The 22,651-nt window shown below is 47.8% G+C and overlaps 1 protein-coding gene across 3 annotated transcripts in view; it reads right to left on the reverse strand.

Annotated features, from left to right (window-relative positions):
• Positions 1-22,651, reverse strand: part of LOC140492493 (vigilin-like) — a 115,938-nt gene that overhangs the window by 74,929 nt on the left and 18,358 nt on the right. For 2 of the 3 annotated variants that reach the window (XM_072591383.1, XM_072591382.1), the window contains exons 3-7: positions 22,214-22,326; positions 20,062-20,210; positions 13,453-13,668; positions 11,399-11,605; positions 9,718-9,933 (exon numbers count right to left, since the gene is read on the reverse strand). In XM_072591383.1, coding sequence (XP_072447484.1) covers positions 9,718-9,933; positions 11,399-11,605; positions 13,453-13,668; positions 20,062-20,210; positions 22,214-22,289 — 864 coding nt within the window. In that variant the 5' untranslated portion in view covers positions 22,290-22,326. Of the gene's footprint in view, positions 1-6,334; positions 7,015-7,137; positions 7,283-9,717; positions 9,934-11,398; positions 11,606-13,452; positions 13,669-20,061; positions 20,211-22,213; positions 22,327-22,651 lie in introns of all 3 variants that reach the window. The other variant, XM_072591384.1, reaches the window with a different exon arrangement.

Genomic DNA, 22,651 nt, shown 5'->3' on the forward strand with positions numbered 1-22,651 from the left:
AGGGCTAACCTTTCGAGTTGAGTGAGCCTTCCTTAGAACTGGTGGTAGCTAGGAAAATGTCACTTTATATGCAGAAGATAGGGTAGGGGGAGAGAGGTAAAGACCAAATAGGTGAGGATGGAGCCCAAAGAAAGGGAAGAACTGTTGGACAGACCAAAGTTGGTCAGGTGAATTGGCAAAGCTAAATTGCCCCATCGTATTGGGTACATTAGTCAGGGGTAAATACAGAGTAGGGGAATGAGTCTAAGTTGGTTACTCTTTGGAGGGTCAGTGTGGACTTGTTGGGTTGAAGGGCCTGTTTCCACACTGTAGTGGATCTAATCTAATCTTAAAAAATAGTGAATAATGATCAGGCTTGGGAGGCTAAGTACCTATTAATGGGGACTGTTAGTGGCTAACAATGGATTGTGTGGTAATGGCTGACTATGTGATTAAAGAAAAGACCTGGTGTGAGAGGGGTTGGGGAAAAAAGACATGGTGGGGTGGGGGAGGGGGGAGCTCAAATCCTGAAGTTATTAAACTTGATATCAAGTCCAGAAGACCTGCAAGGTCCTCAAGCAGAAAATGAGATGTTGTTCTTGCAGCTTCTGCTGAGCTTTGCTGGAGCACTGCAGCAAGCCAGAGACAGATGTTGGTCAGGGAACAAGGGTGGTGTTGAAGTAGCAGGCAACTGGAAGCTCAGGGTCTTTTTAAATAACCTGGTCGTTATCCACTCCTTTATCTGGCCAACTGTTCTCCTCTGTGTTTGGGCTCTATACCCATCTACCATTGCCCATACTTTTCATACTGTGCATTTTATCATATTATAATTTGATAGCGAGGAGTCCGTGACATGGAAGCTATTTGAATGTCCTAACCCAGTCATGGTGAAGAAAATGACGTACGCCTCTCACACCAGAGGTCTAAAGGACTGGATTCAAACCTTTCAAATTATCGAGGGGCCGGAGTTGCTCCTCAAACCTTTTGAGGTGAACCTTTATTTACTCGTGGACGTTACATGTTAAGAGTGTAGACTGGGGTAGCTGGCTCTGTGAAAGAGCTACATAATTAATCCCACTCCCCTTGCTTTCGCCTTCAAAGTCAGGCAAATATTTCCTTCTCAACAACCACTTTTCTAGTTCCTGTTAAAAGCTGTGAACACATCAGCTTGTGTGCAATCCAGATTCTGATTCCTCCTCCTCCTCCTCTCAATAATTATTTTAAAACTCTATCCTCCAACCTTCCTACCAGCAGCAACAGATCTTTCCCAGAGACATTCCCTCTTGTTTGGAATGCTTTTATTAAGTTTCTGCTAAACCTTCTTTAGCTCCAAGGAGAACTAGCCCAGTTTCTCCAGTCACGTCAAAGGCCTCCTCTGAGGTACTGTGTCCATTCCGGTCACCCTGTTATAGGAAGGATGTTATTGAACTGGAGAGGGTTCAGGAGAGATTTATCAGGATGCTGCCAGGAATTGGAGGGTCTGCGTTATAAGGAGGGGCTGAACAGACTGGGACTTTTTCCACTGGAGTGTAGGAGGTTGAAGGGTGACTTTACAGAGGTCTATAAAACCACGAGGGACATGGATAAGGTGAATGGCAGGTATTCGTTTTCCCTACGGTTAGGAATTTCAAGATTAGGGAGCACATTTTTAAGATGAGAGGAGAAAAGATTTTTTTTTAAAATGGGGACTTTTTTTTACAGAAAGTGATTCCTATGTGGAATGAACTGCCAGAGGAAATAGTGGATGCAGAAGCATTTACAACATTTAAAAGGCATTTGGATAGGTTCATGAATAAGAAATCTTTGGAGGGATATATGCCCAATGCAGGCAGGTGGGAGTAGTTTAGTTTGGGATTACGGTCAGCATGGATTGCTTGAACCGAAATGTTTGTATCCGCGCTCTATGATTCTGGTTCTATCACTCCTGGTCCCATCGTCATAAATCTCTGTAGTGTCCTCTTCCAGGCTTTTGACATCCTAAGACAGTAAGTTACGTTGGATGGTATTTCAAACAAGTTAACCCAGAACAAAAAGGTATCACCCATCCATCACCACTCCCACAAAAAAACCTATCAATTCCTAAAACTTGCTTCCCATAGTTCACATGTCCACCACCATCTGTAGGGAAAAAGTAATTAAACTCGAACTATCTGCAGAAATATCCTCTGCTCTCCTGGTTGTGGCAATCTGAAACACTCTAAAGGGGGTTTTAATTTATTGCTTTCCTCTAATATTCTCCCCACCCAGCCCTTTCTGCAGCAAATAACCCTGGGCATTTCAACATCTTTTAAACTTCTATTCAACATTGGGCAAGACTGGGGCTCAGTGATTAGCGTTACTGCCTCACAGCAGCAGGGTCTCAGGTTCGACTCCAGCCTCAGGTGACTGTGTGTGTGGAGTTTGCATGTTCACCCCATGCCTGCAAGGACTTCCTCTGGTTTCCTCCCACAGTCCAAAGATGTGCAGGTTAGGTGGATCGGCCATGGGGAACGCAGGGTTACAGGGATAAGATAGGGGGGTTGGGTCCAAGTAGGATATCCTTTGGAAGGCCAATGTGGATTCGACGGACCAAATAGCCTGCTCCCACACTGTAGGTATTCAACAATCGCTTCAGGGTTCAGAAGCATTCAAGCACCAGACTGGTACGAAATTATAAAATCTAACCCATTGCCGTCGAACTTTGCTATTGAGCCACAGCAGTAAACAAACACAAAGAAATTCAGCAGGTCTGACAGTATTTATGGAGAGAGAAACAGTGGTAACGTTTCTTCAGAACTGAAGAGGAGTCACGCGAACTTGAAACGTTAACTCAGTTTCTCTCTCCTACCGCTGCTGTTGAGTTTCTCCAGCATTCACTGGGTTTGTTTCAGATTTCCAGCAGCCACAGTACTCTGCTTTTAATCGTGACATTTTTTCCAAGCTACGTGCCCACGTAGCAAGGCTTCACTCTCGACTCTGATCTCCAGCTTCTGCAGTCCTCCCTTACTGGTCTCAGCGGAGTTTTCTGTTCTGTACAACTGTACATTTACCCACAGAATATGTACATATTTGTATATATAGCCAGCTGTCTTGTACAAAACTGCCAACTTTGTATACAGTCTGTGCGCAAAAATGCAAGCACCACAAGGGACACTTTAGTAAATCTGGGAGAAGCATATCTGCTGATTTAGGTTTGCTAAAATTCTGGAGTTGGCTACTGCTTTCGATGAAATCTCGAATGTGCGTACCTGAGACAGAGATGTAAGATTGCACTGTACACATTTACAGTCATGTGACAATGTCACCCAAAACTGACGCACAGTTAGGAAGTCAGCTCAAAAGCTTACATTTCGGTTGTAAACGCCTACTCCCTGGATGATTGGTTAGCTCAGCGGCCTCGCGTGCAGTTCTGTTTTACACCAACAATCCCCAGTCTGGCTCGGATAGACCTGGGACCTGTCGCCCCACCCCAGAGCGGGAGACAACCCACTGGCAAACACACTGCCGAAGAAAGGGTGAAGCATCAGTTGCTGATGAGCCAAGGATCTGCCTTCAGCTAGGGGGAGCCGAGGGGTCGGCAGAATTCTCAGGACATGATACTTTTAGCAATTTATCTGCACACTGTTCGAATGCACGTTTTCGGCCGAGAGTTACCCCCTTGAAAATACTGGCCCATTCCCTGCCCGCAAAATGCTGTGGGATGACCCACAGTCACGAAAAGTGCTGCCTAAGAGCAGGTTTGTTATTTGTGCCTTTGAAAGCTGTTATTTACCCAGAGGAAAACAATGCCCTCAACCACAGCTGTTTACCAGGGTTTGAAACAGGAATCGGATGCTCACAAAGCAAAACTCCACAAAACAAATGGCAGAGACACTGATCTGGATTTACTCATGATCCTTTTGTCGTTGCAGGGTTCCAGTTTAAAAGTTGCCTGAAGTCAATAGGAAGTTTTTGCCTTAAGGTGGATAGGCTGCTCCAATCCCCAATTCGAGGCAATAAGGGAAGGTTAGCCCTTTGTGGCCACTTCCTTTGAATTTCCTTGTACCCTCTAAGATGAAAATGCAACAACATTCAGCATTCTGAGAAAAGTTGCCTCTTTACAACAGCAGCTTCCAAAACGTGGGTCACAACTCCAATTGAGACGGTAGAAACATGCCAATGGAGTCACGAGGTTCCGTCCCTTACCCCTCCCACCAACTATAAGACCCAGATTTCTGTTCAACTCTTGGACTCCTGCTCACAGTCGCACCCCTGAATCTTGAAACCCTTAGCCCTGAGCTGCATCCTTTCAAACCCAGCCCCCTGACTACTTAGTGCTGCAGGATGACCTATGGCTCCAACATATCAAACCCAGAGACTCTCAACCTGCACGTCTACTCCTTCCTTGGGTGAAAACCCTGGAATTCCCTCCCTAATGGCATTGTGGACAGCACACGGACTGTAGTGGCTCAAGCAGGCAGCTCATCACTACCTCCTCCTCAAGGGCTGGCAATAAAAGCTGGCCCAGCCAGTGACACCCACATCCCACAAAAGAGATAGGAGGTGAAGCAGCTCAGATGAAAGAATGGTCTGTCTGGTTGAGAATGTAAAATAATTGTATTTTCACAAAGTAATTTCAAAACATGGATTGTCATATTCATGTGATGTTCAAACATCAATCTCTGACACACAAACTTATGTAATAAATGTTAGTCAGCTACTTTATTGCCATTGTGTTCTTGTTGGCATCCAGGGTTACAGTAACTTTCACATGTTAAATGTCATTTGGAAGACTGTTTTACATCATTTCCTGCTCGAACGAACACACACACACACACACACACACACACACACACACGCAGGACCTCAAGAGTGATGGAGCTCCCAGACTGAGTGCCTTTCCTACTGCAATCTGCAAAGTTTGCCATAATTTGATCATCATTTCTCGGTCATATCTTCTTGGTGTCACCATCAGCCGTGGCTCAGGGGAGTGGGGGGAGAACACCTTTTGTCTTGGTGTTAGAAGGTTGAACCCGTAACCCCCACCCTCGGACCCTAAAGCATAAACTTTAGGTTGACACCAGGGTGAGGGAGCGGAGGTCTGGAAAATTAAGAGGCACTTGTCTATGGGGGATGCTTGTATACTCTTGAGACCATCGGGAGGGAGATGCTGGGAGAGTCCTATATCTCTTGCCCAAACCTTAAATCCATACTCCTTGTTCACATACCGTCAGCTCAAATGGGACAAGCTCTTCTTCGTCCACTTGTTCAATTCTACCAAGTCTCCCGTCAACCTCTCTCACTGCACGAACAACTTCTTGCAATTTCTCCAAACTAACCCACGCAGCTAAATTCCAGCCCGGCACCTTCCCTGCACCCCCTCTCAAAGCCCAATCACAACTTTCTTATGGTGTGACCAGATCCAGCCACAACCCTCTACGGTGAAGTCTAACTAATGCCTTATTATGGTTTAGCGTAACTTCCCTACTCCTTTACTCTGTACGTCTGTTGACAAAACCCCCAAGTACTTTGTCAATTACTTGGTCGTTTTCATCACCAGAACAGGAACGGGCTCCTACAACGTGCAGAATGTGCACAACTAGGGCAATGTACCATGGGAGTCAATTCCCATAATCAGCACCCATGACCTTTCATTCGGTTGCAATCTGTTCCACCTCTCTTTGAGCCAGCTGATTAAAGGCTAGCTATCTGGGTGACAAGGGTCATATCCGCCTGGCGTGGGGAGCTGGGAATTCACACTTACATGGACGTTACACAGCGCACCATTATTGTCCTTGGGTAACAGCTTGCTCTGCCCTCACTGTGCAGGAGGATCTACAGTACTCCGTTGGTCAGGTGTCGAGATTCACGGTGTACAGCTGCACAGCTTCACCACCCACTGATTGGGGCCCTTGCCCCCAACATTAGGCAAGAAAATGAGATGGAAGAACACGAGGAGGAGGAAGTGGAGAAGGAACAGGGTGATGGGAGTCTACAACAAGGCAAGCTCCTGGGTGCCCACCAACTGGATTACTTATGAGTGCTACCAAGAACCTCAGCTACATCCCTCTCCAATCACGCCTAAAGTCCCATCCTTCATCATTGACTGTCCCACTAACAAACACAGACATCAGGAAATACATTTCAAACCAATGTTATAAATATGTTGTTAAATAAGTCAGAAAGAAATAATTTAAGACACCCGTGGGCGTTCCCTGAGTTCCGTCTTTGACATGTTTCTCTGCCTATGCTACACAGTGATTCCCCAGCGTTTGACTCAGAGTGCTCCATGGTGGAAATCTGGGCAAGCCCCCTGATGGGCAACAGTGTGGGCACTGGTAGAGGGGGCCGAGATGGCAGCAGAAGCGGTGATACCCTCTGAGTCGCTGCTGCTGACCCAGGGAGGTGCCTCAGCAATCCTCCTGATCTGCTGGACGACAGACTGTTGGGCTGCCGTGACACCCTGGAAGCCCCTGCGAACAGTTGCGTCCAGAGCCACGATGGCGGCCGTCTGAGCTTGGAGGGCGGCGGTCTGAGTCGCCACCGCGTCGCTCAGGCCTCTGACGGAAGCCGCCTGGGCCGCGATGGAAGCCGTGACGTCGGCCATCAGACGCTCCGACACAGTGGGGTCCGCGGGCGTGCTAACGGAGGTGACCACTCTCTCTAGGCTCTGGGTAAAACTCTCGGCCAAGTTGGAGCTGGTCTCCTCCATGCTCCTGGCCATTCGGCGCAGACTGTTGGGCAGACTCTCCAGGGCAGCAACCATTTGGTTGTGCACGTCCATCAGCCTTCTCCTGTAACCTGGGTCATCAAAGTCCTCGTCCGACTGCTCAGCGGCGGGGCTACTGTGCGACAATGCCCTCTGACGGACTGGCACCTCTGCTGCCCTCTCCTCCTGCCCTGCCTCTTGCCCACTTGTGGCCAGCACCTCACCACACTCAGATGCTACTTGGAGCAAAGCCTCCGAAAGGGGCGCTGTGTCAGTCTTTGAGCCGGTGACAGGAGGACTGGGTAACGATGTCTCTTTGCTTCTCTTGCCGTCTGCGTCTTCCTCCTCTGGCTCCAGCTCCTGGGAAACTGAAATAAGAAAGGATTAGGGCAAAGTAAGATGGGGCCTCTTTAATCATCTGCAGAGGAGAGAGGAGACTGCACAATAAGAAAGGTGCAGCTTAAGAGGAGGAGGATTAAGTCCACAGATACCTTCATCCTTGATCTCTCCAGCGTCGTCACAGGCCTCAGCAATACCCTTTTCTATAACTGTCTCATCAACAGCGGCTAAAACGTGAAGGTGTGACTGTCCTCCTCCTGTGTGCTCTTGCTTGCCCCTGTTAAGCACCATCTTCTCCTGCAATGACAGGCAAGTGTGTCAGTGCGGTACTGTCCTGTATCACCTTTGGGCGATGTGGCCGTCATGATTAATCACTGCTGTGAGCTGTGTCCGTTTAACTGCAGGGTTGGTTACTGATTGATAGCATGTTGCTGAGAGGGTGAAGGGAGTGTGGTTAACTGAGCAGCGTAGGAGGCCGATGGCACACGTGCTTAGATATGCCATTTGAAGATGGGATTTACTCACATTCACAACCTGGGTCAGACTATTCAACGGCCTTATGGACTGCATCCACGTTCTTGGAGCTAGACCCCTGGTTTTGACATTCAACATTATTCCTTTGCACTTTCTGTATGTCTTGAGAGCCTCCTGCCACTCTCCACCCCACCTGGCTGCTGACACAGGAGTTCCATCTCCACATCTTAGAATGAAGCCTTCATCTCGATGTTCATCCATTCTCCAACCTTTTGCAACATGGGTTCACCCAGCAAAAGAATCCCAACATATGAACCTACCACGCTTAAGATTCACGCTGACAGGTACTTTTTAAATGCAACCCGCCTTTGACAGCTTTTGGCTTCTTTTAAATGATGCATTAGCTTGGTGGGATAACCCCTTTTTACAGCTGATGAACAAAATACATGCACACAGCAATCCGGATAAATCAAACACAGTATCAATTCAAAGGAAAGGACAAAAATGGGCAGGGGTGGGGGGGAGTGGGGCAGAGGAGAGAGAGAGAGACGGGGGGGGGGGCAAGAGAGAGGGGGAGGGGAAGAGAGAGGGGGAGGGGAAGAGAGAGGGGGAGGGGAAGAGAGAGGGGGAGGGGAAGAGAGAGGGGGAGGGGAAGAGAGAGGGGGAGGGGAAGAGAGAGGGGGAGGGGAAGAGAGAGGGGGAGGGGAAGAGAGAGGGGGAGGGGAAGAGAGAGGGGGAGGGGAAGAGAGAGGGGGAGGGGAAGAGAGAGGGGGAGGGGAAGAGAGAGGGGGAGGGGAAGAGAGAGGGGGAGGGGAAGAGAGAGGGGGAGGGGAAGAGAGAGGGGGAGGGGAAGAGAGAGGGGGAGGGGAAGAGAGAGGGGGAGGGGAAGAGAGAGGGGGAGGGGAAGAGAGAGGGGGAGGGGAAGAGAGAGGGGGAGGGGAAGAGAGAGGGGGAGGGGAAGAGAGAGGGGGAGGGGAAGAGAGAGGGGGAGGGGAAGAGAGAGGGGGAGGGGAAGAGAGGGGGGGGGGGAAGAGAGAGGGGGGGGGAAAGAGGGGGGGGGAAGAGGGGGGGGGAAAGAGGGGGGGGGGAAAGAGGGGGGGGGGAAAGAGGGGGGGGGAAAGAGGGGGGGGAAAGGGGGGGGGGAAAAAGAGGGGGGGGAAGAGAGGGGGGGGGAAAGAGAGGGGGGGGGAAAGAGAGGGGGGGGGGAAAGAGAGGGGGGGGGAAAGAGAGGGGGGGGGAAAGAGAGGGGGGGGGAAAGAGAGGGGGGGGGAAAGAGAGGGGGGGGGAAAGAGAGGGGGGGGGAAAGAGAGGGGGGGGGAAGAGAGGGGGGGGGAAAGAGAGGGGGGGGGAAAGAGAGGGGGGGGGAAAGAGAGGGGAGGGAAAGAGGGGGGGGGGAAAGAGAGGGGGGGGGAAAGAGAGGGGGGGGGAAGAGGGGGGGGGGGAAGAGAGGGGGGGGAAAGAGAGGGGGGGGGAAAGAGAGGGGGGGGGAAAGAGAGGGGGGGGGAAGAGAGGGGGGGGGAAAGAGAGGGGGGGGGAAAGAGAGGGGGGGGGGAAGAGAGGGGGGGGGGAAAGAGAGGGGGGGGGAAAGAGAGGGTGGGGGGAAGATGAGATAGCGCGAGAGAGAGAGAGAGTTAGAGAGAGAGAGAGAGTGTGAGAGAGAGAGTGCGAGAGAGAGAGTGCGAGAGAGAGAGTGCGAGAGAGAGAGAGAGAGAGTGAGAGAGAGAGAGAGTGAGAGAGAGAGAGAGTGAGAGAGAGAGAGAGTGAGAGAGAGAGAGAGAGGAAGGAGAGAGAGAGGGGAAAGAGAGGAAGAGGAGAGGGGGAGAGGAAAGGGAGAGAGGGAGAGGAAAGGGAGAGAGGGAGAGGAAAGGGAGAGAGGGAGAGGAAAGGGAGAGAGGGAGAGGAAAAGGAGAGAGGGAGAGGAAAAGGAGAGAGGGAGAGGAAAAGGAGAGAGGGAGAGGTAAAGAGATCATTAACAGAAGGAGGACGCTCGAGTATCAGCATTAATGGAGTGAGACAGAGGACAATGACAGCTTTAATGGAGGATATGAGTGAAGAGTGGAGTGAGGAAGTGAGGGAGGGGGAGTGACAGCATTAACTGAGGAAACAGCAGAGTATAAAGTGAAGAGTGCTGGGGCAGACAGCAACAGCGGCATGAATTGTGGGAGTTTATACAGACAATCACCGTGCTTCACTGGCTAAAAGGTTTGGTGAGACCGAGATGGCACGTCTGCCTCGTACATGGACACTGCTGGTCTAACCTTCTCTTCATAGATCTTCCTGATTCGGGTGCCTGCCTGTGCCACAGGCTCTTTCTCACCGGTGATGAAGATCTCATCCTTGTTGATGCTGGGAGGCGGGATGTTGATACGAGCTCCAGTCTCCTGCATGATTTCCTGGACCACTTTGTTGTAAGCCCCAGCAATGAACGGATGGAAGACCTTCTCCAGGTTTATCCTCTCCACTGCCCGCTTGTCCTAGCACCAGGGGCAGAAGGTAAGGCAATCAAAGTGAGTTATTTTTTTTACTCTACCAAGCAAGCCACTTTCCCCAACAGTGCTGCTGTCAATCAGAATGCAAAGTGCAATTCTTGAATAAGCATAGGTTATCTAGAGAGGTTCATGCTTTCAAGTGACTTAGACCATCATAAATATGTACAGGAGCACCCCTCAAACCTGCTCCGCCATTCAATAGGATTATGGCTGATTGAGTAAAGTTATCCTAAACTGTAAATTGTAGGATGTTTTCCTACATGTGGGGATCTAGAGGTGGGGGAGGTGGGGGAAGTGTTTCAACACGATTCTCCTAAGGAGGGGTATAGATGCAATTAATGGGAGTTGTCTTTTCTCGAGGATGGGGGATTTCAAGACTAAAGGGCAAATTTTTAAGGTGAAAGGACAGAGATTTTAAAAAGACAAAGGGGCAAATTTTGTTTTATACAGAGGGTGGTTCGTGTGTGGAATGAACGTCCAGAGGAAGTGGTGGATGCAGGTACAAGTTACAACATTTAAAAGACATTTGGGTAAGTAGATGAATAGGAAAAGTGTGGAGGGATTTGGGCCAAGTGCAGACGGTGAGACTAGTCTAGTTTGGGAATGTGGTCAGCATGGATTGGTTGGACTGAAAAGGTCTGGATGACTATCACATCTATCTCTTAGTCTTCAGTGATAAAGTTCCATAGATTCACAGCCCTTTATGTGAAAAATTCTATTCGCATCTCTGTTCCAAACACTTGTCCCCTTATCTTGAGACGGTGGCCCACGTTCTAGCTTTCCTAATCTGCGTCTCTCACGTCAAGTGGTCACCCTTCATTCTTCGAAGCTCCAGGATTCATTCACACAGTTTCTCATCACTAGACAATCCTCCCAATGGCCAATTCAGTGGCCCTTCACTACTGTCTCCAATCCAAGAACACAAATCCTCAAATACACAGACCAAAATTGCTCCTGGTACTTCAGGTATTGTCACACCAAATCCCAATACAATTCTGAAGCACAGAAGCAAGCAGCATTGTAGCAAGACTTCTTTCTGCCTGCCCTTCGAACCCATGGCAATAAAAGGTCAATTTACCACTTGTCTTCCTCGGCGTGCGGTTGTACCTGCAAGCTAACTTGCTGTGTGTTGCGTTCACAAGCCCGTCTGAACGTGGATGTTTGCAAGCTTCACACGATTTAAAACATACTCTGCTTTTCCATTCTTATAGCGGAATCAAATAACATCACACTGGCCCCATATTATCTGCGGTCACCTCACTGTCCATTCTCTTCACCTGCCTCTATCATTTTACAGAAGATTAACTGGAGGATCCCAGATGCCCTGAAAATGGCAACTGCATTATTTTAATTGACATGGGGCACAAAACCAAATTACACGAGACCCAAGGAACATCAAAACAAATATATTGTGGAAATGTATTTTGGAAAGTTGGATGGGTGGCCGTACCTGCTCCGCAGAGATGAGCAGAATCTCATGCCGAGATTTCTCAATGCCTTCCTTCGTCCCTGTAATTTTAATCTGGTTGCTGGGGTCATCGGGGCGGGGTATGTTGATTTTGGTCGCCGTCTTCAATTCTAGTTCCTGCAGTTTCTCTCCGTTCTTGCCGATGACAAACCGATGGTGTTCTTTTGGGATGGTGACAGTAGCTGAAGCCTAAGGGAGTTAAAGAGCCTGGTAAAGTACGCTGGTCTGCACTCGCTGTGCAAAGAAGAGTTAGTTTTTGCTTGAGACCACAACACCTCTCAGTCAGTTGACAGGTGTAAGTTTTCTCCAGCACACATTGGAAATTATATTCTGTAGAATTACCTAGTGACCACAGTTTGCAATGCAACATCATTACAGGCAACTGTTTACAATTTTCTTTATTTGTTCACAGGACATGAACATCACAGGATAGTTAACTCTTAACTGCCCATCCCCAATTGCTCAGTCAACATGTAGGCCAGACCAGGTAAGGATGGCAGTTTCAGTGGACATCAGTGAGCCAGATGGGCTTTTCCGACAAGCGGCAACAGATTCACAGGTCATCATCGGACTCTGAATTCCAGATTTATTTTAGAACCAAATTCAAATTTCACCATCTGCTGTAGCAGGATTCAAACCCAGGTCTCCAGTACATTAGCTGGGCCTCTGGATCGATAGTCCAGTGATAATACCACTAGGCCACTGCTTCCCCATACAATACTTCCATTCTAAATGATTACATAGGTAGCTTCAACATTAGCCTGACATAAAAGTGCCAAACAATAACAATAACAAATTTATATAGGAATTATAAATGCATAACTGTAAATAGGTGATTGGCATGGCTTCAGCTCATAACTTTCACTAACCTGACAAATCAGCAATGGCAACCATGTATACAAAACGTTGGCCAAAATATTATATTTCAATCACATCTTCAGAAGGCTATCAAGGAGTCCCCTTCTCTCTTGCAGGTCAATGCTCTGACTTCAAATACCAATGTCACAGACATAGAGTCAGAGAGGTCTATAGCACGGAAACAGGCCCTTCGGCCCAAATTGTCCATGCCGCCCAGTTTTCACAGTTAATCCAATCCCATATCGCTCCATACCTAACCCATCCATGGACCTGGCTATGATGTTTCTTAAGTGACAAAATTGTACTCCCCTCCACCACTACCTCTGGCAGTCTGTTCCAGACACTCACCGCCCTGTGTATCAAACAAATGCCCCTCTGGACCTTTTTGTATCTTTCCCCTCTCACCTTAAACCCATGCCCTCTAGTTTTAGACTCCCCTACCCTGGATATTCACCCCATCTGTGCCCCTCATAATTTTACAAACCTCAAGATGGTCATCCTGCAGTCTCCTACGCTCCAGTGAAAAAAGTCCCAGCCTATCCAACCTCTCCTCTCTAGAGACGATCAAGATCACTTCCGCTCTTCTTTAGAGACTGCTCATCTATGCACTCCATAGATGCACATGAAGTGGTATCAGCAATGTCTGCTGGGGGGGTGGGGGGGGGGGGGGGCCTTGAGGCTCTTTGGAACACACAAATGGGACTGAGCCATTCAATCATTTGCTCCTTTTCTCTATCATTTAACTAGAATCCCACCCTATCCACCAGAGGAAACAACCTTTTTCTATTAGTTGAGTCGGCTTGGTGCAAAGCAGAGTGTGGGTTCAATTCCTGCACTGGTCGAGGTCACATGAAGGCCCCAACTTCTCAACCTTGCCCCTCACCTGACACAGGGTGACCCTCAGGTTAAAAACACTATCAGCTGTTTCTCTGTAACAAGAGAGCAACCTGCGGTCCTCTGGGACTTTGACAAATTTGGATTCCAATCACCAAACACCTCGATTAATTCACGCCCAAAGCTTCAACACGGAAAAAAAACTGAGGAGCTTAAGGAAGCAATTACAAGGCAAAAGGATCTACAACTGATCACAAAAGCGGAGGGGAAGGAAAACCGGGTGAAAGACACGACCTCTCACCAACCGCAGCAGTGACAACGGTGCGCCAATCCCAAAGACCGACCTGGGTCTGAAGTCGAGCCACGATTTCCTTCCTTGCTTTCATGACAGAGTCGAGTTTGCCGGTCACCATGATGGAGAGGCCTTGATCTTTGGCCAGAGAGAGCTCGATATGGGCTCCCGTCTTCTGCATGATGTCCAAGCACACCTTCGCCTCCTCACCTTCGCCAAACTGACTGTTGTCCTTGTACCTGCGCTCCTCCAGAGGGACATGAAACACCTGAGCAGAGGAGACAGAGAAGGGCAGTCAGTCCTGTTTAGCGACTGTGTTGGACTAGGCTGGAACCGAACCCTGGTATCTCTGGTGCTGTGAGGCAGTCATGCTGACCACTGAGCCACCGTGCCGCCCGGGTCTGTGGATAAGCACACCAAGGCTCCTCCAGAGACTGTGACTGTGAAACTGGGAAGGATAATGTATACTGGCCTCGCCAGCAATGCCCAGACATGGGATTTCCATCCTACAACAAGTTTGTGGCCAAAAACAACTCCCACCCTGTCCATGAGTAACCTACGGTGCCAAACCCATTTCACACATCTTTTGCCATTAAGGTAGATGTGAACACTACCAGCTGCAAGCTCCTCTGAGCCAGTCACCGTCCTGACTAGGAGATTTTTGGACATCTTTTATCTGTCAGTGGGTCCACCTACAACATGTGGCCTGCAGCGGTTCAAGGTGATGGCTCAAAGCTGATCAAGATTGAGTGATCAATACTGGTGACTCCAACATGTCTTGAACAAGTGAAACAATATTCTATGGCTGACTCCTTAAAGGAAATAAACTCTCATGACCTGGTGTCTTCCCCTGACTGTCACCAAATATAAATATCCAAAGTACAAACGGTATGGGGAAGTGAGTCACAGTCGGCACTGACGTCAACAATAAGCAGGTTTTCCTGTTTATCACCGGAAGGTTTATATTCTTTTTGGGAGACACACAGGGGAAGCCAGTGATCACACAGGATGTGTTAGCCTTAGAACGCAGATTGAAGGAGTTATTTCTACCTTGCCAACATAGAATCTCCAGTGTAGAAGCAGGCTATTTGGCCCATCGGGTCCACACTGACTCTCCAAACAGCATCCCAGCCATACCCACCTTCTCTCTAACCCTGCATTTCCCATGGCCAATTTACCTAACCTACACATCAGTCAACAACAAGAGCAATAATAGCATGGCCAATCCAATTGTTAAAGTTCATTTGACAACCTATACCCCTGGATCTCTTTGTTCTATAACACTCCCCAGGGCCCTATCATTAACTGTGTAAGTCCTGCCCTGGTTTGCCTCATCAAAATACGACACCTTGTATTTATCTAAATTAAACTCCATCTGCCATTCCTCAGCCCACTGGCCCAAACTCGCTGTGTTCCCAGGTAACCTTTGTCACTTTCCACGAGACCACCAATCTTGGTGTCATCTGCTCTGCAGGTGGACGTTGAGAAGGGAAAAGTCCAAGGGGTACAGGTTCATAGCTTCTTGAAAGTGAAGTTACAGGTAGACAGGATGGTGAAAAAGGCTTTAAGTATGCTTGCTTTCATTGGTCAGAGCACTGAGTGCACTTGCCAACCAATAAGCACTCTCTTCTCATCCAATATAAAATGCTATGTTTCCCTCTTACCTCTGTATGCTTGCAAATACCCAGATTAGTGTAAGACAAACAATAGCTTTGGAGAAAATCTATTGTCTATATCTTTCAGCTCTGCTAAAGTATGACCTGTCAGTAAATTGGACTGACAATAACATAAGTCACATTCAATAAATCTTTCCACTTTGTGACGGTTTTGCAGTTGACTTATTTGTCGCATCAAATTCCTTAGAGCCATTCAGCCCATTTATGCAATGTACCGATGCTAGCTCTGGGATTCAAGTTATGGAGTCATAGAGGTCTACAGCATGGAAACAGGCCCTTCAGACCAACTTGTCCACACTGCGCAGTTTTCACAATTTAAACTAGTGCCATGTGCCATTTGATCCATATCCCTCCATTCCTATCCTATCCATGTACCTGTCTAAGTGTTTCTTAAATGACAAAAATTGTACTCACTTCCACCACTACCTCTGGCAGCCCATTTCAGACACTCATCACCCAGCATGTGAAAAAATTGCCCCTCTAGACCCTTTTATATCTCTCTCACCTTAAACCTATGCTTCTCCAGTTTTAGACTCCACTTACCATGAGGAAAAGCTGTTGGCTATCTACCTTATCTAAGGCCCTCATGATTTTCAAAAGCACTGTAAGGACACCCCTCAGTCTCCTGTGCTCCAGGGAAAAAGGTCCCAGCCTATCCAACCTCTCATTAGAACTCAAACCTTCCAGTCCAGGTGACATTCTGATCAATCTTTTCTGCACTCTTTCCAGTTTAATAATATTCTTTCTATAATAGGGAGGCCAGAACTAAATGTGGCCTCACCAATGTCTTATACAGCTGCAACAAAATGTCCCAACTCCTATATTCAATGCTCTGACCAATGAAAGCAAGCATACTGAAAGCTTTCTTCACTGCCCTGTCTACCTGTAACTTCACTTTCAAGAAGCTATGAACCTGTACCCCTGAATCTCTTTGTTCTATAACACTCCCCAGGGTCTTATCATTAACTGTGTAAGTCCTGCCCTGGTTTGCCTTATCAAAATACGACGCCTTGCATTTATCTAAATTAAACTCCATCTGCCATTCCTCAGCCCACTGGCCCAAACTCGCTGTATCCCCAGATAACCTTTCTCACCCTCCACGATACCATCAATCTTGGTGTCATCTGCTCTGCAGGTGGACGTTGAGAAGGGAAAAGTCCACGGGAAGCCACTTTAGGATTAGCATACAGACTGCATTCTTAAAATATTACTTAAATGTTGTAGACAATCACCATCTACCAGAATTTGAGAGAGAGAGAGAAAAAGAGAATTTGGATTTAGAGACAGCTAGCCTCTTTGGTTCACGTGGGAGCTCATGTTTAGATTGAAGAGACCGTGTTTGTAAGCATCAAAATCAAACCAAGAGTTGCCTTACTCTAGCTACAGAGAGGATAAGCCTAACCACAGAAGCCAATTCAGAGATTGCAGATTTACACATGCCATCAGATGCAAGAAATCACTCTGGACTGGTTCCAGGAGAAGTGTGCCAATTTGAGGCACAGAGTACAACGTAAGTATGGAGCAGGATTTTCAGATGCATTAAAACTTGAATGAGGAAACTTCCCTGTAGTTTAAAATGTTCGTTTACGTTGGCCACTGGGACCAGGACCTCCTGTATAAACAGGAATCAGTCTCTGCAGGGATCGTTATATTTGGTCACCTCCCAGTTAGAAACATTTTTAGGAAAACTTCACAGCCGCAACTTTGCTTTTAATTAACCTCTGAACATAAACTTAACAACATTTCAGGTATTTCCTGAAAATGTCAATGCCTAGAAATCAAATTAATAATCATCTCCTTAAACACAGCTGTTTCTTATAAAGTTTTGGTAATTCTAACATAAAAATCACAGACTAAAAACCAAAGGAAGGACATTTTGCATTTTTCTCTCCATTCTGTTCCTTTATTTTTAAGACTGGCTCAATTCCTGGAGCAAAAACAAAAGTTGATAGCTGAAACTGAAACAAAACCTATTTAAAATTCATCCTCCTGTTTTCAAACCAATTTAAAACTGGGAAGCACTGGGCCCTAATTATGTATAGCTCTGCATCCTGCTGTGAGCACAGCATTGAATAGAGGCTTTCAATGCTGCAGTCCTGATTTGCACAGTGTACACTTTCCAAAACCACTGTGCATGCAAATACCGACTTTGACAGCACAGGTCAAAGCCATTTGGTCCACTTGTACTTCTGTTATCCCTCTGAAATGTCCTCCTCTTAGGAAAAGGCAAATGAGCCATACCCAATGCGGTTTCTCCACTTCTTTCTTAGAAGTTATTCTGGATTATATTTATGATATTCAGTCAATGAGAGCACAGCAAATTTGACTATGGCCTTCATTCCTCTTTCCTGCCTGTCTCGCAAAACCCTTGAACCCCTCGTCTATTATAACTTTGTGCCTCTCGTTCTAAATAAGAACTCTTCATCCCAGGAATTAGCTGAGTGAACCTTTCTCTAGATCAGTTGCTGAAGTGAGAGATTATTGCTATGAAGGAAGATGTCAGAAATGGGTTGGGGGGGGGGGGGGGGGGGGGCTTGATGATCTGACAGAGACATATTAGATTATAATAAGTTTCCTTAAGGTTGACAAAGAGAAACCTCTTCCTGTTAGCTGATGGCACAAGGACTTGAGCACATAGATTTAAGATTTCGGGCAAGTGAGGCCAGGGAATGAGAGGAAGAGGTTTTTTTTTTAAAAGTGATGAACTGTAATGACCTACAACTTGCTGCCCACTAGGGTGGTGCAAACATAGTTGGTGAACAATTTCAAAAGGAAATTGGAAAGGACGCTTGAGGAAATAAATACAAAGCACCATGGCAGGAGAAGATGGTGAGATTTGAACTCCTGTCCTGAGACTATTAGCTTGGGCCACTGGATTACTAGTCCAGTGAGGTTTCTACTACACCACCATCTCCCTCAAATGGCCTCTTGTGCCATAATGACTCTATAACACTCCCTTTCACATTTCAATAATTATATTCAATTTACATCATCTAGTTATTAACTCTTCCAGCAATAGAAGTAACTTTTCTCCAGTTTGTGTTATTAAAATGCCTCTGAATGCATCTTTTAAACTTCATTTGCTGCTGGATCAAAATTGTGGAACTCCCTCTCCCTGACAGCACTGTGGGTGTACCCACACCAAATGAACCTCACTGGCTCGAGAAGGTGGATGAGAAGGGCAATTAGGGGTGGGGAATAAACACTGGCTTAGCCAGCAATGTCCAGATCCTTTTAATGAATTTTTAAAAACCTGCTCTACTTTAATGATTATGTTAAGATCTCTAGCTCTTGGAGCTGCAATTCATAACTATATAACTATCTGTGGTATTATCTGCATATTCTTCCTTTATACCCTGTCTATGGTTTGATATCCTCCCTATAGTAGAGTGAGCTAACCGGGCATAATAATCTAATTCTATTTACCCAAAAACTTCAATAGGTTTCGGGTCACTTTCTGTCAGGCCTTATTCTGAGCAACTCTTTTTAAACTACAGATAAGCTCGATATCAGAAGGTGACAGGATAACAGTCCGGAGGGGGGACCTGGCTGATTTTTTTGTCCAACCCCTTTCACAGACCAGAGGTACTGAGGACTTGGCGACACCAGTACAAATTGACAACGAAAGCTGGGATCTTGCAATAACTTGCATTTCTGTCCCAAACTGCTTGTATATAAAAAAAAACACCTGAAAGAACGGATGTTTAAATTTTAAATGAGACACATTGGAAAGACAGCAGGGTTAGTTAGGAAGGAAATTCTACAACACTGTGCCAAAATAGCTGAAGGCCACTGTTGACCTTGAGGTGAAAGGAGGGGCAGGCGTAGAACAAACAAGAGACCACATTCAAAGCAATGAATATTTTGGTAATAGGGGAGGTTGCTTTTCACTTTCATTGGGTGTCGTTGACTAGACCAGCCTTTAGTGTCCATCCCTAATCGCCCTTTCTTTTAAAATCACTGCAATCCATGGGATTACGTACAGCTGTGATGCTGTTTGAGAGGAAGCTGGATTTTGACCCAGTAATGATGATACCATCCGGACAGTACGCGGTTTGGCTGGGTGACCTCGTAGACTATGCTGTTCCCATGCATCTGCTGCCCTTGCCTTCCTGGTTGGTAGGGGTCAAGAGTTCGGAAGATGTTGTCAAAGGATGCTGGGAAAATTGCAAAGCCAGAGAGGGTTACAGATGTAGGGAGGGACAGAGTCAGGAGAGGGCTAAACCAGAGGATGAGGCATTGGGTGACTGAGAACTAATGAAGGGCGAGCAGCAGGATAAGCCCTTTTGAGCTTGAAGAATGCCGCAGAAAGTGGCTGCTGCATTCAGCTGTGTCTATGGAGAAGTCATGGAGGTAGTTCACCATGACTGTAGCTAAATTGCGGCTTCGGATGGAACTGTTCTGGTGCCCTGCCCGTCTTGCAAAGTGTTGGTCACGTGTGACACACACTGAAGTCAGGAGGTTTTGCCTGCTCCAGAGGCAAAAGCTCAAAAATTCAGAGTGACTCTCCAAATGCAGGTGTTAAACTGACACCCCATCTGTCCTCTCAGGTGGATGTAAAAGATCCCTCAGCCACACCGTTTTAAAGAACAACAGGGGAGTGCCCCTCAAAGTCTTAACTATAGTAATCATTCAACCAATAGTGAGAGAGAAAACCCGGATGATCCCGTCGTAAACACATCGCTCTTTGAGGGGATCTTGCTACGGTTATTGGGCGAAAGGGCTGCTCCCTCACATGGGACAGATGACTGATGGTGGTTTCACCATGTCTCAGATGAGGAGAGAGATTGAGGAGAAGGAGAGTGATTCGTGCTAAGTACCCTCAGCCAGTGCAGGAATTGAACCCACGCTGTTGACGTTACCCTGCATCGCAACGTGGCCAAGTGAAAGTGATTTGCGAGCTAAGAGGTGGCTTGGGGTGGCCCTGACGGCACTGTTGGTGCTGGTCCTTCCTAAATTGCACACGACAGACAGCATTCACGTACCTGGGTGATTACTGAGGATTTGATTGGTCGGATTTTGCTCCACGCTCCAATGGGTTCACCGGACTTGTCCCCCGGTGTTCCCTTCTCAGGGAGTGGGGGGAAAGCCTCCAGGTAAGTGGGGATGTAAGCTTCATCCTCAGGTACTCCACCTGCAAACAGACAGGCAACAACAACAACACAACCCACGTGAATCCCACACATAAGCATCATGTTTAAAAGGGCACGGTACATACAGGGGTAGGGGGGGGGGGACTATTACCTCTGCCCCTCCCTCCACAATGTTAGCGTAGCAAATAAAACCTCCTACCTCACAATAGCCACTTGACGTCTCAATGTTTTGGTCCCTCCTCACTTTAAGGTCACCACAGAAATCAAGAACAGAACTCGCTGGACCGTAGCTGCTGTTTGGAAGCCCACATCCTTCCCTGCCTTGGGTGCCCCTGGTTGTGCCAAGGTTCCTTTGTGACCAGGGGAGCGCACAAGGAGCAGTGTGGGCTGGCCTCGGTCTCTCATCTTCACTGGCGCGGTCTCTCCCTCCCTTCTGGAGACAAGGTGGGCCACTCGTGAGGGTCTCTGACCTGGGTCCCGACATTCTCCCCTCCTCGTCTGAAGCTGTTAAAGGGTACAACTGGAAAATTGCCAGAAGCCCTCCGTTAACTGGCTAACGGACCCACTCCAAGTGCGTGAGCCTGGACAGTGTGCACTGGAAAGCTGCTAGACTGTGAAGGCATCACCATCAAGACTCAAATCTGTCCTGACTTGATAGTCACACTCGTGTGCGCGCCAACATGCATCACAGGAAAGCGATATGGAACAAGAACAGGACAGTACCCTTCTGCATCCAATCCCCTCCCCGCAACACCTGACCCCAGACTCTTCCCCAGAATCCAAAGGGTGGCTACAGCAGATCCAGGAACTCAACACAGTCTGGGAATGAAACTGGGAGCCTCCTGCAGTGCATCTGAGTCAGGAGATTAGATTAGATTAGATTCCCGACAGTGTGGAAACAGGCCCTTTAGCCCAACAAGTCCACACCGACCCTCCAAAGAGCAACCCACTGAGACCCATTCCCCTACATTCACCCCTGACTAATGCAACTAACACTAGGGGCAATTTAGCGTGGCCAATTCACCTAACCTGCACATCCTTGGACTGTGGGAGGAAACTGGAGACCCTGGAGGAGACCCACGCAGACACGGGGAGAATGTGCAAACTCCATACAGACAGTTGCCCGGGTCCTGGCGCTATGAGGCAGCAGTGCTAACCACTGAGCCACCGTGCCACCCCAAATTGAGGAGAGGAGTCTCAATCCAGGCTCATTCTCCAAGTACAGTCCAAGGGGAATGCTACACTGTCTTCCAGAAATAACGCACGAATGGGGCCCCCACCCTGTGCCCTCTCAAGTGGGGGTAACAAGGCCCAGGGTGTTCAAACAGAGCAAAGGGACATCCTGGATTCAATATTTATCCCTGAAACAGCACCACTGGGAAAGAAAAAGAATTGGTCATCATCACTTCGCTGTTGGTGGGGGATTCCAGTGTGCAAATTGACTGCAGCATTTCCTACAACAGTGGTAATATTTCTGAAGTACTTCAGTGGCTGTAAAGTGGCTTGGGATCTCCTGAAGCAAAGCAGATTTGGTGTGTTTATTACCAGGGCCAAAGAAGCTTTAAGGAGACAGTGAGGACTGCAGATGCGAGCTTAAAAATGTGTTGCTGGAAAAGCGCAGCAGGTCAGGCAGCATCCAAGGAGAAGGAGAATCGACGTTTCGGGCATAAGCCCTCCTTCAGAAGGGCTTATGCCCGAAACGTCGATTCTCCTTCTCCTTGGATGCTGCCTGACCTGCTGCGCTTTTCCAGCAACACATTTTTAAACAAAGAAGCTTTAGTCTTTCACAGCGTGTGACTTTGCTGAGCAAGGGTAGCACTGACCTCCCATCCCTCACTGACCCTGAACGGGGAGGCTCGCTAAGCCATTTCAGATAGTAATTCCAAGTCAACCCATATTGCTGCAAGCCTAGAGTCCCACATGGGGCAAGCCAGGTAAGGACAGCAGATTTCCCTCCCAGAAAGGAAGGCAAGCATTTACCCTGGGCATTGCTTTTTCTCATGGTATTGCTGAAGATGGTCGTCCGCTGTAAGACAACACCCACCTCTGGTCTCCTGGTCTCCTAAGCCACTGCGATGCTCAGCAAAGCTCTCCGGTGTAAGCACAGCAACCGAGCTCATGGTTCCAAACCCAGATTAGACAGATTCCGATATTCCACTGAAACAGCAATAAAAGATGGAGGAGAAGGGGTTGGGCATAAGTTATGGCTCACCAAGATTCCAGCTTCGGGCAAGGGCACTGGCATCACCACGCAACAACCCCGTGCATGCGGTGCCATCAACAGAGCAGGACTTACACAAACTGGATAAGAGTTACAGGATTGAAGAAGGCCATTCAGCCCAACACATCAACACCTGCATTTCCTCTCCACATCAGCTCTCACCCATCTCCTTTCACACCCAATTGATACAAACATCTGTTTCTTTCTGCCTCATGTAAACACAACAATTTGAAGCAGTAATAGGCCATTCAGCCCCTCAAG

This window comes from Chiloscyllium punctatum, chromosome 21, assembly GCF_047496795.1.
Source record: "Chiloscyllium punctatum isolate Juve2018m chromosome 21, sChiPun1.3, whole genome shotgun sequence".
Classification (NCBI taxonomy): Eukaryota; Metazoa; Chordata; class Chondrichthyes; order Orectolobiformes; family Hemiscylliidae; genus Chiloscyllium; species Chiloscyllium punctatum.